Genomic DNA, 17,696 nt, shown 5'->3' with positions numbered 1-17,696 from the left:
TCAGTGGGTGATGGCAGAATATATAATGTCCTTCATCTGCCCCTGCAATATCATTGAAGTCAACTCCAAGTTCCAAAAATGCCCCAATATCACACCTCTTTTGTCCTCTCCCTGCCTTCAGTAACTTCCTGACCATTTGTATTTCTTCTTTGGAGAAATGTTTATTTAAATCTTTTGCCCATTTAAAAATTGGATTGCTTGCTCTTTTATTGTTGAGTTGTATGATCTCTTTGTATAGAATAGAAATCAAACCCTTATCGGATACATGGTTTCCCAATATTTTCTTCCTTGCATGGGCTACCTTTTCACCTTCTTGATGAAGCCCTTTGAATCACAAAAATGTTTGAGGAGGTCCTCTTTATCCATGTTTTCTTTCATGGCTTATGCTTTTGGTATAAGGTTAAAGAATGCACCACCTACCACCAGGTCTTGAAGATATATTCCTGCATTTTCTTCTAGGAACTTTATGGCTCTTGCTCTTATATTAAGGTCTTTGATCCGTTTGGAGTTAATTTTTGGATAAGGTGTGAGATAGGGGTCCTCTTTCTTTCTTTTGACTATGGGTCTTCAGGTCTCCCAGCACCATTTGTTGAATAGACTGTTCTGCCCTAGCTGGGTGGGTTTAACAGGCTTGTCAAAAATCACTAGACCCTATATGTGAGGGTTTGTTTCTGAACCATCTGTTTGGTTCCATTGGTCCTATGTGTTTTTCTTTATGCCAGTACCATGCTGTTGTTACCACTGTAGCTAGTCAGTATGAGTTAAAGTCTGAAAGTTGAGAGTCTTGTAACTTTTGCTCTTCATTATATATTTGTACTTTTTCTTAATTTTTTTCTTTTTTTCTGTTATTTTATTATATTTTTTAGTTTTTCTTTTTAAAATTTAATTTTTTTGTTTTATTTTATTTATTTATTAATATTTTGTTATCTTTTACTTCTTCCTTTTAAATTTGGAAACAGTTCCACAGTAACTGTTGGGATTTCTGTTGGCATTGCATTGAATTTTTAGCTCAATTTTAAATCACATTTACATCTGTGTCCTTCCTTTCCAAGGACATATGTTTCTCATTTGTTTGGGTGTTCCTTAAAATGACTTTCAGTGAAGTTTTCTGTTTTTTTCCATAAAGGTAAAAACATATTTATATCTCTTGCTAGATTTATTCCTAAATACTTTATAATCTTTGTGCTATTTTAAATGGGATCATTTAAAAATTATATTTTATGGTGGCTTGGTCCTGTTGTATAGAGTTGCATTTCACTTGTGTATATTGTTTTTTTTTTAACCCAGCAAACTTCCTAGACTCTTTGATACAAATAATTTATCTGTGATTCTACTATATGTGTGTTTCACATGACCAGTCATATCATATGCACTTGATGTTGTTTTCTCCTTTCCAATCATTACACCTTTTTTCTTTCTTCATTGGATTGAACATGCTGAACAGGAGTGGTGGTAAAAGGAGATCCTTGTCTTGTTCTTTAGGGAATGTTTTCAACAGATTATCATTAGATATGATGTTGCTGTATTTTTTTTTTAAATGTCCTTTATTACTCCTTAGCTTAAGTCTTTTTAATTTTTTATTTTTTTGCTATCATGAATGGATATGGAACTTTGTCTAATTTTTTTCTACATCTGGGATGTTCTTATTTTAAATCTTTTAATGTAGTAAATTACATTATTTGATTTTCTAATATTAAATCAGTCTTGGATTTCTGGAATAACCTGATTTCATTGTGATATATATATTTAAAAAGAGTGCTGGATTTGGTTTTCTAATATTTTAAATTAGGATTTAAAAATCTGAGCCTATAATTTATTCTTTGTATACTGTCTTTGTCTTGTTTGGTATTAAGGTTATGCAAGTCTCATAAAATAAATTAGGAATGTATTCTTTTGTTTGTTTTTAGGTAGTCTTTGTATAAAGCTGGAATTTTCTATTCTGTGAATTTTTAGTAGAACTTGTCTGGATCTGTTTACTATTTTGTTATTGATTCCCCTTCTTTAATGGTTTTGGGACTATTTAGGTTTTCCTAGTTCTTGTTTGGCTTGGTGAGTTCTCTTTTTCCAAGGAATTGTCCATTTCATCTAAGCTTTTGAATTTATTGGTGGAAAGTTATTACTAATATCCTATTATTATATGTTTAATGCATATTATATGTTTATTATATGTTATGTCTGTAACAGTTGTACTTCCTCCTTTCCCTCCTTTTTATTGTTTTTCCTGTTTTTCTCTCTTTCTCTCTCATCCCTCTGATGAGTCTTATCAGGAATTTGGTCTTTTCAAAGAACCAACTTTGGCTTCATGGATCCTCTGCATGTGTGTTTGTGTTTTCTTTTATTATTTCTGTTACTGTTTTTATTTTCTTCCTTCTACTTCCTTGTCTATATTCTTCCATTTTTCTAACTTTTTAGGTTGGGTGCTTGGTTCATTAACTCAGCCTTTTTCTTTTTTGGTGTTTTCATTTAAAGCTATACATTTCTCTTTACTGCTTTCACTGCATCTCACAAATTTATCCATAGTATTTTCTTTTTCAGTGTGATTTTTGCATCCATTTTTACTCCTTTGATACAGTAGCTGCTTATACGTGTGTTCTTAAATTTCTAAACAAATAGGGTACTTGTAGTTTTCTTGTTATTTTACTTCTTAAAGGCAATGTGGTCAAAGAATGTGATTGTATACCTCTCCTTAAATATTTGTTGAGGCTAACTTTATGATCTAGAAGAAAATTTTTTAAAAATTTGTTCTCAGAGAAGTTATAAGTCTACAGAAAAATCACGCAGAAAACACAGAGCTCCCATATACACCCCTTACACACAGCTTCCCCTATTAACACTTTGCATTAGTGTGCACATTTTTTTAGTTTTTTAAAAACAAATCAATTTTATTGATACATATTAATAAAGAAAACATTTCATCCAAAGTGTACAATCAATAGTATTTGGTATAATCACATAGTTGTGCATTTATCACTTCAATCATTATTAGAGCATTTTCATTATTTCAATAAAAATAATAAACAGACAAAAAAACAAGAACATTCTACACCTCTCAATCTCTCTATGCTTCTATTGCCGTACATAGCTGCTATTTCTGGCTATTTTTATACATTTACTTATTTATTTTTATGCAGTTTTATTGAGATATATTCACATACCATACAAACTATCCAATGTGTATAATCAGTGGCTTTTAGTATAATTACAGTGTTGTGCATTCATTACCACAAAAGATTTTAGAACAATTTCATTACTCCAAAAGGAAAACCCCACACCCTTTAGCAGTCACCTCTCAATCCCTCTATCCTTCCCCAGCCTTAATATAACCACTAACCTAATTTCATCTTTATAAATTGATTTATACTTACATTTATATAAATGGAATCATACAATATGTAGTGCTTTGCACAACATTTAATAAATATTCCCTTTGTACTGAAAGAGAATGTGTACTCCAGTTATATACAATATTCAAAAACAAATTTTAGATCAAGCTGTTAATTGAGCTGTTTAAATCAATACTTTTTGAAGTTTGTCTGTTTGATCCATTAACTGCTGAGAGAGGTATATGGGAAATCTATTTGTCAATTTTTCTTTGAGATTATAAGTGTTTGCTTTATACCTTTTGAAGCTATAGTTTTGTATATAGGTTAAAATTACTGTCTCTTTCTTTGACCCATTAATATAATAATTGTTTAGTAGTTTTCTTTTCCTATAATCTTTTTTTTACATACAGAAGTTTTCAATTGGTTATTTGTATAATATATCTTTTCCCACTCATTGACTTCCAACCTTTCTGTGTCCTTTTGTTTTGGGAATGTTTTCTAAACAGAACACACTTGGATTTTGCTTTGGTTTTTAATGTGGTCTGACAATCTTTTTCTTCTAAGAGTTTTACCCATTTGTATTTATTATAATTACTGATATATTTGGATTTATTTACGTTATCTTGTTTTCTATTTGTTCATTCTTTTCCTACTTAATAAATGTTTTTTCTTTCTTGACTGTTCTGCTTATATCCCTACTTTTCCCTTCTCCCCTTTTTTCCATTCCATTTTCCTTGTTTAAAGTTATACTCCATTAATGCGGTTCTTCGTAATTACTATAGGAATTTTGACATATATACTAAACAAAGTCTAAGGTTAATCTTTATTTTTATCCATTTACCAAAATAATAGAGTATCCTTAGAAACTGAATTGTCTAGTTTCTATTTTATTTCCTCCATAAATAGACATTATAATAATAATTTTATATAATCAGTATTTATTTAATTTACTTACACCTTTACTCATTAATCCTTAGAGCTTCCATTTGGAATCATTTTGTTTTCTACCTCATGCTCATTCTTTAACATTTCTTTTAGGAAAGATCTGTTGATAGCAAACTCGGTTTGTTTGTTTTTTAACAAATTTTATTGATACATATTAATAAAGCATAAATCCATCCAACATGTATAGTCATTGGTATTTGGTATTATCACATAGTTGTGCATTTATCACTTCAATCTTTAGTAGAGCATTTTCATTATTCCAATAATAATAATAAACTAAAAACTCATCACCTCAATCTCTCTCTGCTTCTGCTATTTTGTTTGTGTCTCTAGTATATTTGTATTTATATTCTGTAAAAACAGTCTTATATATGCAGTGTTACCCATATTCATATTTCACATGAGGTTTCACTGTTATACAGTCCCATGTTACATTTTTTAGCTTTCCTTCTAGTAATATACAAGACCTTACACTTCCCTTTCAACCACTCTCCTACCTTTATAGTAGCACCTAGTTACAAACACTATGATGTTCTTTTACCTTTTCTGTTCATTTCCAAAGATTAGCAAACGTCCTTTTTTACAGTTCTGCATAGGTTAACCCTAAGCTTTCCATTAGCTAACTTCATTCTATTTTCTGGTGACCTTTTCTAGTTATTAACTCCATGAGTTTACACAGTGTATTTAGTTCATAATAGTGCAATCATATGGTATTTATCCTTTTGTGTCTGGCTTGCTTCACTTAACATAATGTCCTCCAGGTTTATCCATGTTGTCATATTATTCACAACTTCATTTCTTCTTACAGCTGCATAATATTCCATCATGTATATACACCACCATTTGTTTATCCATACATCGGTTGATGGACACTTTGGTTGTTTCCAACTTTTGAGTATCGTGAATAATGCTGCTATGAACACTGGTGTGCAGATGTCTATTCATGTCACTACTTTCAGTTCTTCTGGGTATATACCTAATAAGGGTATTGCCTTGTCACATGGCAAACCTGTATTCTACCTCTTCAGGAACCGCCAAAAAGTCCTCCACAGTGGCTGTGCATTCTACATTCATGCCAACAGTGAATCAGTGTTCCTATCTCTCCACATCCTCTCTAACATTTAGTTTTCTGACTTTTTAATAGTGGCCAATCTAATAGGTGTGAAATGATATCTCATTTTGTTTTGATTTGCATTTCCCTAATCATTAGTGATGTTGGACATTTTTTCATTTGTTTATTTTTTTGCTATTTGAATTTTTTGGGGGGGCCAAATGTCCATTCAAGTCTTTTGCCCATTTTTTAATTGGGTCTTTTGTCTTTTTATTTGTTGAGTTGTATGATTTCTTCCCCCACCCCCATCACCCTGAGATGGCTCCTTCATCTGTTTGCTCATTGGTTTTGTTTTTGTTGTTTTTTTTCGGCTCGTTGTTTGTGCTCATTGTCCGTTCTTTCTTTAGGAGGCACCAGGAACCAAACCCAGGACTTCCCATGTGGGAGGTGGGTGCTCAACTGCTTGAGCCATATGTACTTCCTGTTCATTTTGGGGTTTTTCTGCTTGTTGTTTGCTTGTTATCTTGCTCACTGTTTTTCACATGTTGTCTGTTCATTGTTTTTACTCATTGTTTTTTGTCTTTAGGAGGCACTGGGAACCAACCCAGGACCTACTATGTGGGAGGCAGGTGCCCAACTGCTTGAGTCACATCCACTCCTCTGATCTCTTTATATCATGAGTATTAAGCCCTTATCAGATATGTGATTGCCAAATATTTTCTCCCATTCAGTCACCTGCCTTTTCACCCCTTTGACAAAGTTCTTTGAGGTCCAAAAGTGTTTACTTTTGGAGCGGTCCCATTTGTCTGTTGTTTCTTTTTTTTCTTATATAGAAATTTTAAAAAAAATGTTTTTATAGCTCAGTAACACCCCACACCATTGTTCCTCCCCTGCCATATTTGAACTGCTCTGATCCAAAACTTCTTCAGAAATGAAGCCTAATATACTGCCAAATTCAATTAGTAGGAGAATGAAATAGTAATGATAGGTTTAAAGACTAGAAATAGAATACATACTAATTTTGAAAAACTAAAATAAAGTACAAAATAAATTGTATCAAAAAATAAAAAAATCATAAAACTTTGTTTTTGACATTTTGCCTTTCATCACTGTAATAGGTGTTGCCCTGATTATACAGTGGCAAGGCAACCTCTTTCATTCCTTCCTCAGTGTCTGCATCCTTTTTTTTTTTTTAATTTTGTCTTCAAAGAAGCTTTAGATCACACTAAAGTCACCTATACAATATAGGGGACTCCCATTTATCCACCATCAAACCCTTTTCCCCCTTCCCCAGCAATGATCTTTTTACATGTTCATATTATATTTGCTATAGCTGATGCTGCTCATGCTTTGGGTGTAAGGTTTAAGAAACTTCCGCCTACCACAAGATCTTGAAGATGTTTTCCTACATTTTTTCCAGGAGTTTTATGGGTGTTGCTTTTATATTTAGGTCCTTGATCCATTTTGAGTTAACTTTTGTATAAGGTATGAGAAAGGGGCCCTCTTTCTTTTGGATATGGCTATCCAGTTCTCTCAGTACCATTTGTTGAATAGACTTTTGGACCAGCTAGGAGGGCTTGACCACCTTGTCAAAAAATCATTTGACCATAGATATGAGGGTCTTTCTCTGAGTCCTTGATTCAGTTCCTTTGGTTAACATGTCTGTCTTTATGCCAATACTGTGCTGTTTTTCACCACTGTAGCTAAGTAATATGCTTTAAAGTCAGAAAGTGAGAGTCCTCCAACTTTGTTCTTTTTGAAAACATTTTTACTATTTGGGGCCCCTTACCCATCCAAATAAATTTGATAATTGGTTTTTCCATTTCTGCAAGAAAGGCTCTTGGGATTTTTATTGGGATTGCATTCAATCTGTAAATCAGTTTGTGTAGAATTGACATCTTAATGATATTTAAGTCTTTTTAGTTTAACAATGTTTTGTAGTTTTCTGACTATAGGTACTTTATGTCCTTGGTTAAGTTTATTCCTAAAGATTTGATTCTCTTAGATACTGTTATAAATGGATTTTTTTTCTGATTTCCTCCTCAGATTGCTCAGCAATAGTGCAAAGAAATGTTTTTATTGATTTTTACATACTAATCTTGTCTTTCCTAATGACAGTTTTACTGGGTATAGAATTGAGGTTAAAAACTGTTTTCTCTCTTCCGCACATAGACAATATCAATCTACTGTTCTTCAGCTTCTGTCGTTGATGACAAGGCAGATGTTAGTTTAACCAATCCAGTCTGCTGTGGGTGATTTATCTTTTCTTTTTGACTGCTTATTAATACTTTCTGTAGTTTCTTTATGTATTATAGTTTCACTATGATGGTGTGTCTAGGTGTGTATATTTCTTTTTGTCTTGTTCAGAATTTATGGGTCTTTCTGGATCTGGGCATTGGTATCTTTGATTAATTCTGTAAAGTTTTATGCATTATACTTTTATACTTCAAATATTCTCTCCTCGCCATTCTCTTTTTTATTATCTCCTTCTGAAATTTTGATTAGTAGTCTGTTAGACTTTCTCATTTCTTGTTTCCCATGCCTCTTTCATAGTTTTCACATCTGTCTCTCTAGGCTACATTCTGGGTATTTCTTCAGATCTGTCAGTTTCCTGATTCTTTCTTCAATGAACTGTGTCTATTCTGCTGCTTAATCCAACCACACATTTTTAGTTATAATATTTCCATTTATTCCTTTTTTTGCAAGTCTGCTTTGGTTGTTGCTTATAGTCTTATTCTCTTGTTATTTATGGGAAATAATTTCAAGTTTTCCTTTTGTGTTTTTAAACATTATAAATATTGCCATCTTTTATTTTGTGTTGAATAATTTAATATCTGAAGCCTTTGTGGGTCTGTTTTCTTCCATGTGTTTCTGTTGAGCCTAACTGGTGGCTTCTTCTTTCCTTGTGAGTTTTGTAGTTTATAACTGTGAAGTGCTTATTTTTCTCAGAATTTTATATATGGAATTCTTTGAGGTCTAGGCTAATTCCTCTAGCGAAGATTATATTCATACCTGCCAGTTACCTGGAGGCACAGCTAACCTGGGACTACTTTATTTTATATTTTCTTGGATGTTCTTTTTAGTATTAAATAGATAACATGAATTTAGCTTATGGCTATGAGGTTGGAAAGGATAAAAAATTTTCCCTCTACTGAGCACCTGGCTTGACACAAGCCACTTTCTTTCTTGTCTTAGTCTGATTGGTGTTTCAGTTTGTTTCTCATTTACACTATGAGTGAGCTGTGTGGGAACATAACTTCAACCAGGAGGCTTCTCTTAGAATCCCCATCTGGGCAGGCTGTATGCTTTATTTCCTTCCCTTTCTCCTGTGCAGCTGGAAAGGCTGAAACCCAATTTTTCTAGAATTCAGTGGAAACTCTTTTGGTGCAAGATGATAGATTGCTTTGGTGTCTGGTTACCTCTCATGGTTCCTTTTTTAGTTATTGATCTCTTTGGAATTGTGCCTTTTTATCAGCTTAACAGTCTTAGTTTAAAAAAAATTATAGTTGCTTTAAATTATAGTTTCAATCAAGGGACTCATTCAGCACCTCTGGTTTGCCATAACTGCCAGAAAAAGAAATCCCATGCCTTTAAAAATATATATATATATGTGTTCAAATTTTACCTTTTGTCAATTTTTAAAAAAATTCTATCATTTGGAGATGCCAGTAATCATAAGTTCTAATGTTTACTGTTGAATATTTTTAAAATGGAATACTTTGTGATTTTTAAAATCATTCTTATTTTTCTTTGTAATATTTTAATCAAGATTATAATATTTGATAGTATTGTTTAATACAGTTTTATTTGATTTTCTATCAATCTTATAATAAAAACTTCCAAAAGTAATATCATGATCTTAACTTATTCATATGTGTGCATAATTTGATGTAATAGGTAAAGAACCAGAGCCATTTAGATTTTGGATAAAAATTTGTCAAGAAATCTAAGCTACAGTTAGGGTCTGTATATATATTATCTTCTTTACTTTCCATTTCTAAAGAAACATTTGATATAATAGAACATCTATAGAAGAAGTGATAAAAGATAACTCTTAATGAGGATTGCAAATTTGTGATTTATGTTTCCTCTGCTAACATGAACTTTCATATCTAGGTTTTAGGAGAAGCTTCAGTACAACTTCTGCATCTTCCCAAAAAGAGATTAACAGAAGAAATGCTTTTGCCAAGTGAGTATTAAGAAGATTTAGAAAAATACCATTCAAGATGAACCCAATTGGGGATTCTGTGAAGGAAGAATGTGGAATTTTGTATCTTTTACATCACTTGGTAGATTTTTAACACTTAGAAGAAAAGGTGTGATGAGTGTATTGAGAAGAGCACTTCCTCCTTCCTTTGCAAGCTCAATTAAAAATGTCACTAGTGACTAAAAATAAAAATAGCACACTGCATTTATTTTCTCTTTGAAGAGGTTTCGTGCTGATAATGAAAGCTGGAGGAATTTGCATTCATTTTGTGTTTTTGTTGAATCCCGTAGACTGATTTTAGACTCTATTTAAAGTATTGGTCAGAGATTTCACTCAATATTGTCACCACTAGCGATTTTTTAATGTATATAAGAAATATAAGATCTATTTACATAAGGTAATTTTTTTAAAAATCCCACTTTTTTACAGTATACTGTTTTAGAGAGTTTTTTTTTTTTCTTTATGGAGAGAATGCCCTTTTCCCTTTTTATATTTCTTTTCCACAGACCTACTTCCCCCAACAGTTTGCTGAAACTTTTGGAAGCATTTTTACTTTTAGAGGAACAGGAGATCCTTCTAGACTGACTGGGTTAAGGAGTGTTTTTTTTTAAGCCTGCCAGTTAATATATGAATAATGCTCTAGGGAAAGAGAGCTCACTGAATGGGGGGTGCACGTCCTCGCTTTAGTGTTGGGGCCCTCTAAGCCAACTAGAAATTAGAGCCCAAGCACTGCAGCGTGATGAGCGGCTGCATAAGCTGGTGGTTTACAAAGGAGTTTGGTGTGAAGTTATTTGGGAGGCTTCACCGACATCTGAAAATTCCCCTGAGACCCCGATCTCGTCTGAGAGCCCTGTTAGATACTGCTTAGGAGGGGTGGATGTCTTCCTGGCCCCCTTCTGCCATCCTTAAGGCCTTCACTGGTTTTGAGAATGTTGAGATTGGTCTCTTGAGTAGCTGAGTTTGAGAGCAGAAACTTTATGTTCCCGTTTATTGAATATAGAGTTCTTAGGCAGAATGAAATTCGTAAGAGATAACCAGGATATAAAGGATGAAGGGGTAGAGGTATTGAAATCAAGTTGAGAAGTTGGTGAGTGGAAGAACAACATGATAGAGAGAAAAGGAAAAATTGGAATCTCTCCATTGGATTTCTATGGCAGATCTGGCTATGCACGAGGCAGTCTGATAGTGTGAGAAGAAAAGATCAGTGCTTCTGTTTATTATACTATAACATAAACATAAGAAATTAAGTGCTACTAATAGTTACATAGATCAGTACTAGAACCTGTTTTTGAAAAAGAAACAAGCTCTTGTAAGGAACTTCAGGAATAGGCTTCAGACCCATCCTTACTGAGGAGGGTCACACTGTAAGTGAAGCAGCCACATCCCCAAGGTTCTACTTAAGAGTGGGCTTGCAGCCACAGGAACAGATTAAATTTAAGAACATGTATTCTAGGGTTCATAGCTCCAGACCATCATGACTTTTGTGAGTGAGAGACACATGATGGCAGTAGCAGGTTTTTTATGGAAGAACAGGGTTTGTTTCTCTACTCATGCATTTAAGATGGCAGTGACATGTATTTCATTTAGAGGAGAAAACAACAGAAAGGGGGCTTGGAAGCAATTCTTGTCTTCAGAATCCTCTCTGTACATAATACCAAGATGGGTCTGGTAAGGAAAGCATGCTTGAGATTTTAATTTTGACATAGGTGCCACTGAGACCTGCTAGGCATAAGGCATCCTCTCTCAACACCCCCACTTCCGGTCTTTGATCTCTCACCTGTTGCTACATCTCGTCATCCCCCCCACCCCCTTGTTGCCAACTTATTTCAGCTCCTCTTCTCATTATCACAGTGCATGTCTGCTTAAATCTTTCTGTTGGGTTCAGTCGGTGGAATCATCCAGCCTAGTGGTTCAAATGTGAATGCCTTTATGTAGAACTCATACAATCCCATTTGCCACAGGTTCCATCATTTCATGTCATAGGTTTTCATTGTCTGCCTGTCCCTGGAAGCTTCTGATTTTTCAAACAGGATGAGATCCAGGTTCATTAGCCTGGTATATGAAGGGCTGCATGGTTGGCTTCTGTTTCTCCTAGCTTATCTCTCACCACAAAATTCTCACAAGTGACTAGCCGTTCTCTAAATGCTCTGCCATTCAAAAAAAAGAGTAACATGTATGTATATTTTGTTTTCCTATCTCTGCTTCCCCTTTTCTGTTGGCTCAAGTGTCACTTTCTAATTGAAGTCTTTGAGACTTTCATGCAGCCCGTACTGAACTTTGTTGTAGAACTTGTAACATTTTACCAATTATTACAGATTCCTCCAACTTTGCCCCATGTTTGCCATTTTGTAGGTGGCCAATAAATATTTTTGAATGAGTAAACGTATCTCTCAGTAATACTACAGTTCTAAGTTTTTCAAGTCCATGGACATTTGAGGTTTGCTATAACTTGTATGAAATCATTCTTAATGGAATATTAAGTATTTACCCAACCCATTAATTTCTGGTGTAGATATTGGATACAGTTACTACTTTCTTTCTTTAAAAACTTTTTTGATTATGAAAGTTGATTGCACAAAATTTGAGAAATTAAGAAAAATAAAACAAAGATATCTAAATATATATGTATATCATCTGTAACCTTACCACTTACATGAGATTATCACTATTGTGTTTGATGCGTACTTTTCCAATTTTTAAAAATGCATGTATCTAAGTTTTTAAGCTAAGTTGGATGCATCATACTCTGTATACCCTTTTGTAAGCATTTCCCACCTAAAATTCCCATATTTATTAACTTTTCCTCTGACTTTTGAAATGTTTTTAAAGAGTATGCTGTGCTGTGGACACATTTTAATGGCATAATTATAAATGAACAGTAAACCCACAAGAATCATTATTTAATAGCAGATGCCCACCTTTAAATATGTACCTCTTCTGAGCTTTCTTTTGCACTTGCATTTGTTCTCTCTCTCTCTGAGGTCAGAAAAATATCTTGCTTTTTTATTTAGTTATTTTTTTTTCAATTTATGCTTTTAGTGCTAATCAATTTGATTTTAATTTTAATATACAGTTAGTGGAAAGAATCATTTTCTTGTTCATTCCTTTCCCACTTATTTGAAGTTCTGCTTTTTCCTCACATGTAATTATGTAAAATAATTATGTGTACTTGTCTGAATATTTTGTGTCATTTAAAAGTACTTTCTGTACCAGAGCCACATTGTTTTAGTTATTGTAACATTATGATATATCTTCATATAATGGCAATGAAAAAATCTTCCTTTCTTAATATTTTTTAGGAGGTACCAGGGATTGAACCTGGGACCTCATACATGAGAAGCAGGCATCAGTCACTGAGCTACACCCACTCCCGTATTTTTCAATATTTCTTAACTACTAATTCCCAGTACAGTAGTGAGTAAGAGTCTGGCTTTTTGCTTGGACAGCCTTGGATTTGAGTCCCTCTGCTTTTACCATCTCCCTGAACCGAGGCAAATCTAGTGATTTCTCCGAGCAGCAGATTCCTCTTCTGTTGGACGGAGGTAGCAACGCCCCCTCCACTAGTTTGGGTGATGTTGCATGTGAAATGTGGCACATAACTAATTCTCAGTAAACGAGAGCTGTTGTTACTATTTGAGTGAGATTTAGAGTAATTTTTATCAGGTGGCAAGAAAAATCCTTTTGGAGATGAATTTGGGAAGAATTGACAAAGCTCTTTCACTTTTCCTTTACATGTTTTTCAATAAAAATTTAGTTTTTCTTACAGGCTTTGCACATTCCTTTGCTACCTTTATTTTTGTCCTTGTGCTCTTGGCATATTAACTAATTTTCTTATTAGAATTCTGCCTCAGGACAGGTCTCTGCACCTCAGTTTCTTAGCCCTAAAGTTGGAGAGACTGATACCTGCGTTTCGTTCCGAATGGGTGGTTAAAAGGAGCAAGGGCGACAGTGTGCATGGTGGTGAATTAGAAAATAGGAAAGCAGAGTCAGAAGGAAAGTTAGCAGGGCCCAGAGCTGTGCCTCCCGAGGCCCTCTGCACCTTGGTAACTGCTGCTTCATTGCATCTGTGCGGGGCAGGAGCAGGGCTTCCTTTGGAGGAGGGTGGGCAGGCGGGAGCGGATGGGGGAGGGAAGGCTCCAGGTGGCCTCAGTGGTGGTTTCCAGAAGGTCTCACATTACAGGGTGGTAAGAGCCCTGGTAGCATCCCCTCAGGTGAGGATCAGGGTCACCTCATTACCACTGACAGTGGAGGAAGCTCGGGGGCGCATCGCGTGAGCCTTGGGTGAGTTCATCTGTAGCCCCTGCTCTCTGGTAGAAGGCTTCTAGAGGCTGTTTATAGTAAGTGATGTGATGCTGTAGAGAAAAGGAATCAGCCCTGCTGAGGGCGATGGAGACCCCCTTGAATTTTAGTGGGAGGAAGGCAGCAAGCCCTGGAGTGTGGCCACAGGTGAGACACAGAAGACGTGTAGAACTGACTTTCCCAAGCTGTAAATTCAGTTTTTAGAATATGTTTTCATATATAGAAATGTTGTAAAAGCAATCAAAGGTCGTTTGAATTTATCGTAGCCAACATGCTCAGTTCTTCCTTTTGCTTTATTTGTAACATATTGTCCTCCTCAGAAATCTTAAATTCACATTAAGGTAGTACTAAAATAGCCAAAGGAGAAAGATTTTTTAAATGCTAAATAAAAGCATATTCTAATACTGCAATTGAGAATGGAAAAAAAAAATCAAGTGGTGAACATAAAGGGCTCTCTTTTTTATTGAATGGAATAATTCTGCATCCAGCAGTGGAGATTAACATGAAAAGTTGCATTATGTGGCTTTCACGCCTAAGAATCTCCCCTTCCTCTCCCCTCCTGCACAGATCAAAAACGGCTTTGCGCCGCAGCTGGAGCAGCACTAGCACCGCAGGAGGCGCCGACGGGCGCGTGAAGCTGCTCGAGGGGGCTCAGGTCCTCCTGGGCAGCTCTAACGAGATGGGCACCATTAGGTACGTGGGCCCCACCGACTTTGCTCCAGGCATCTGGCTCGGACTTGAGCTTCGAAGTGCCAAAGGGAAAAATGACGGAGCAGTGGGGGACAAACGCTACTTCACCTGTAAGCCAAACCATGGCCTCTTGGTCAGACCCAGCAGAGTCACCTATCGGGGAATTAATGGGTCTAAGCTTGTGGATGAGAATTGTTGAGTTAAGCTGCCAAACAGCTAAATTATCTCTAGCATGTGATATTTATTAGGGTGTAAAGCAGAGAACCCATGGCAAGTGTTTGCTTTATTCAGCCATCACCTACATTTTGAAAATATAGTTATTGTCACAGAAACCATTATAAACAACTCAGAAGCCTTTAAAAAAAAAAAAAAAAGCCAGAAGGACGAACTCTGGGAGTTGTGGGTCTCTTAAAACAATTTGAAAATAATTTTTAAAGCTTTTAAAGCTTTAGGCCCAAAAAATTTAGTCCCAAGGGAAAACCATGCCATTCAGCAACCACCTGATGTATTACTCCATTTCCTTTGGCACATGATGGAGTTTTCATAGTGTTCCTAGTTGTGAAGGTTTTCCTGTGCTCTGGTTAACTGATGATTCTCACATGACCTTTTCCTGTCAAGTACTTGTGGAGTTTTTAATCACTCTGTGCTTTACTACTGATAAGTTCAACAAGAGAATCATAGCATGACGATTAGTATTTGTTCATATTTTTCCGTAAAATTATCTGCCCTTTCAGGGATGCCTCATCTACAAATATTAGAATTTCAGAGTTGGATGACGCCTTAGAGGTGCTTGAGCTCAGCCTCTTGCCTTTTGCCAAACGGAGATGAGCGACTGAAGTTGCTCTGCTCCTGTCCCTTAGCTCGCTGTTGAATAGAGCCAGGCACAGGACTCGGGTCTCCAGGCTTGTGGCTCAGTGCTCTTTCCTTTATGCAAAGTGAGTAATCTCAGAATTTTCTCCTGTGCTGCTTGACTGCTTCATCTGGGTGAACTATGAAACCTACGATTAAGGTTTATAATTCAAGTCATAATTAGAATTTTTCACACACACACTTATTTAACTTCCTTATTGGCCATATCTATAAAACATTCATGCACATACAAGAAGCACTTTTAACACATGATGCACTTTCATCTCTGGAGAATTTGCCATCACTTCCTCCTGGGATATGAAAAACATTTAAAAAAAATATTTAACGTAAAAGAACAAATTAAGATGTGTGAGGAAGAGTACAGTAGTTACTTGTATCTATGTTTATGATTTATTATTCATAAAACTGGTATTGTGTTTGCTATAGCTGCTGTTTTTATACTGCCAGTGGTTGCAGAACCCAGTCTGTTACAAAGCTACACAACTGTATCATGTTTTTATTTCCTTCTTGTGTACCTGTTAACAAACTAAGTTTCATAACAGAGTGATGTAATAATGCAAAACATTTGTGTTGTGAATGTGTATTGAAGTTTGTGTCCTATATGTGTTAAGAGTTATCTTTTATTGTAGATATTTAGACTTTAAACTACCACAGAAATATTGGAACAATTTGCTTTTTAAGATTAAAAGCATTCTTCAGAATGGAGCTCTCTTTGTGCTTAGAAATATGTTGAACTATTTTGCAATATACTATTTTTAATCTAAATTGTGTTGCTTTGCTGCTTTTTTTTAAAAAAAGTGTGGTATTTCAAATATTGCTAGAGCTATTTTCCTGAAATATATTTGCAAAATAAAGCTGCTTTTTACTCAAGGAATATTTTTATTGATTGAAGAAAATGACTGTACTGTAATTCAAAAAGTAAACTTATTTTATTACACAGATTTCTTAAAAACTCTATTTATACCTAAATATGAAATCTATGACTACACTAAACTTGGTGTCCTTAATTCTTCTGTTAAATATAAAACACTATAAGTTAAAAACAGTAATGCTAACACTGAATTTATTTTTGAGGTCCAAGAACTAATTGTCTCCCTCATATTTACATTACATTATTAAATACATATAAATGTGTATGTTTACATCCAGTATACATACAAATCAGGTGTTTTCTTTTGTGTTTTGCTTATTGATTGTCAAAGTTGACTTCTCGAGCATTAATAAAATGGGAAGCTGCAGTGGTTTCGGAATGTTATCTTGTCATCCCCACTTACTGGCAACTCTCCTTTTCTCTGTAACTTGGGGTATTATGTGCTTGGTACTGAACAATTTCTTTTAAAATTGGCTTGGATTTGTCCTATCCCTATAAAGAGTCTTTAAAAGTATATATTCTACTCAACATGTAAAGTTATGTTTTTAGCCATGCTCCTACAAGGATTATTTTAATGGGCAAAGGGCCATTTTAGAAAAGAGTGTGTTTCTAAAATCTCTTTAGTTCCCCCTCCCCCTTTCTTTATAACAGGGTTTCACTTGTTTGTTTAGGGGAAGATATACCGCTTTGTATTTAGATTTTAAAGAAACAGAAATAATCTCCTACATTCTGCTAAAGAGCTGTTTTTATATTTTAGGGTAATTGGAATATTTTTAAGTGCTTAAAAATGTTGAGATCCAGGTGTTTTCAGAGGTGAAAAAGAGACATTGTCATCTCCATGAGATTCCCTGCCTCTCCCCAGAGCTCCTCATCCCCCCTTCATGCTTTATTTTTCCACTATTGGCCATGCTAAACTTTTTACTTATTTATTAATATTTCTCTTTTCTCACTAGATTGAGGGACGGGTTGTTGACTGTTTTTGTTCTCACTTTATCCCAAACACTGGGAATAATACTTGGCACCTAGCAGAAGCTCAGTAAATGTTTGTTGAATGAACAAAGGCAGTGAAGGGCATTCTTTTTTGGAAATATAGCCATTATCCAGCTAGCTTCAGATACTTGGCCTCGAGAGAGTGGGGCATGGAGCAGATTCCTTTGTACATTTTGCCAACTGAGGGGAAGGGAGAGCAGGAAAGGTTTGAGTCCCAGTTACCCAACTTTGCACCCAAAGAATGATGTGTCGATGAGAGAACGAAATCGGGTGGCAGTCAGGGAAGCGGGGCTGAAAGCCACAATGGGTAACCATTTTCCCAGGTGCCAGCTTTGGATTTGTTTTGATGTGATGATAATTTAGAGAATGTGGAGTGGGCTACTGTGGTCTAATGAGAATGAAATGGATCCTATTTGTGTGTCCATAACATCAGCCTCGGGTGCTAAGCAT

General features: G+C 35.1%; 1 protein-coding gene across 5 annotated transcripts in view; it reads left to right on the top strand.

Annotated features, from left to right (window-relative positions):
* Positions 1 to 16,623, top strand: part of CLIP4 (CAP-Gly domain containing linker protein family member 4) — a 67,220-nt gene extending 50,597 nt beyond the window's left edge. For all 5 annotated transcript variants that reach the window (XM_071211926.1, XM_058287796.2, XM_058287797.1 and 2 more), the window contains 2 exons: positions 9,436 to 9,508; positions 14,393 to 16,623. In XM_071211926.1, coding sequence (XP_071068027.1) covers positions 9,436 to 9,508; positions 14,393 to 14,714 — 395 coding nt within the window. In that variant the 3' untranslated portion in view covers positions 14,715 to 16,623. The remainder of the gene's footprint in view (positions 1 to 9,435; positions 9,509 to 14,392) is intronic.
* Positions 16,624 to 17,696: the final 1,073 nt, after the last annotated feature.

Source organism: Dasypus novemcinctus, chromosome 25, assembly GCF_030445035.2.
Source record: "Dasypus novemcinctus isolate mDasNov1 chromosome 25, mDasNov1.1.hap2, whole genome shotgun sequence".
In the NCBI taxonomy this organism is placed as follows: domain Eukaryota; kingdom Metazoa; phylum Chordata; class Mammalia; order Cingulata; family Dasypodidae; genus Dasypus; species Dasypus novemcinctus.
This window is presented reverse-complemented; position numbering and strand designations above follow the sequence as displayed.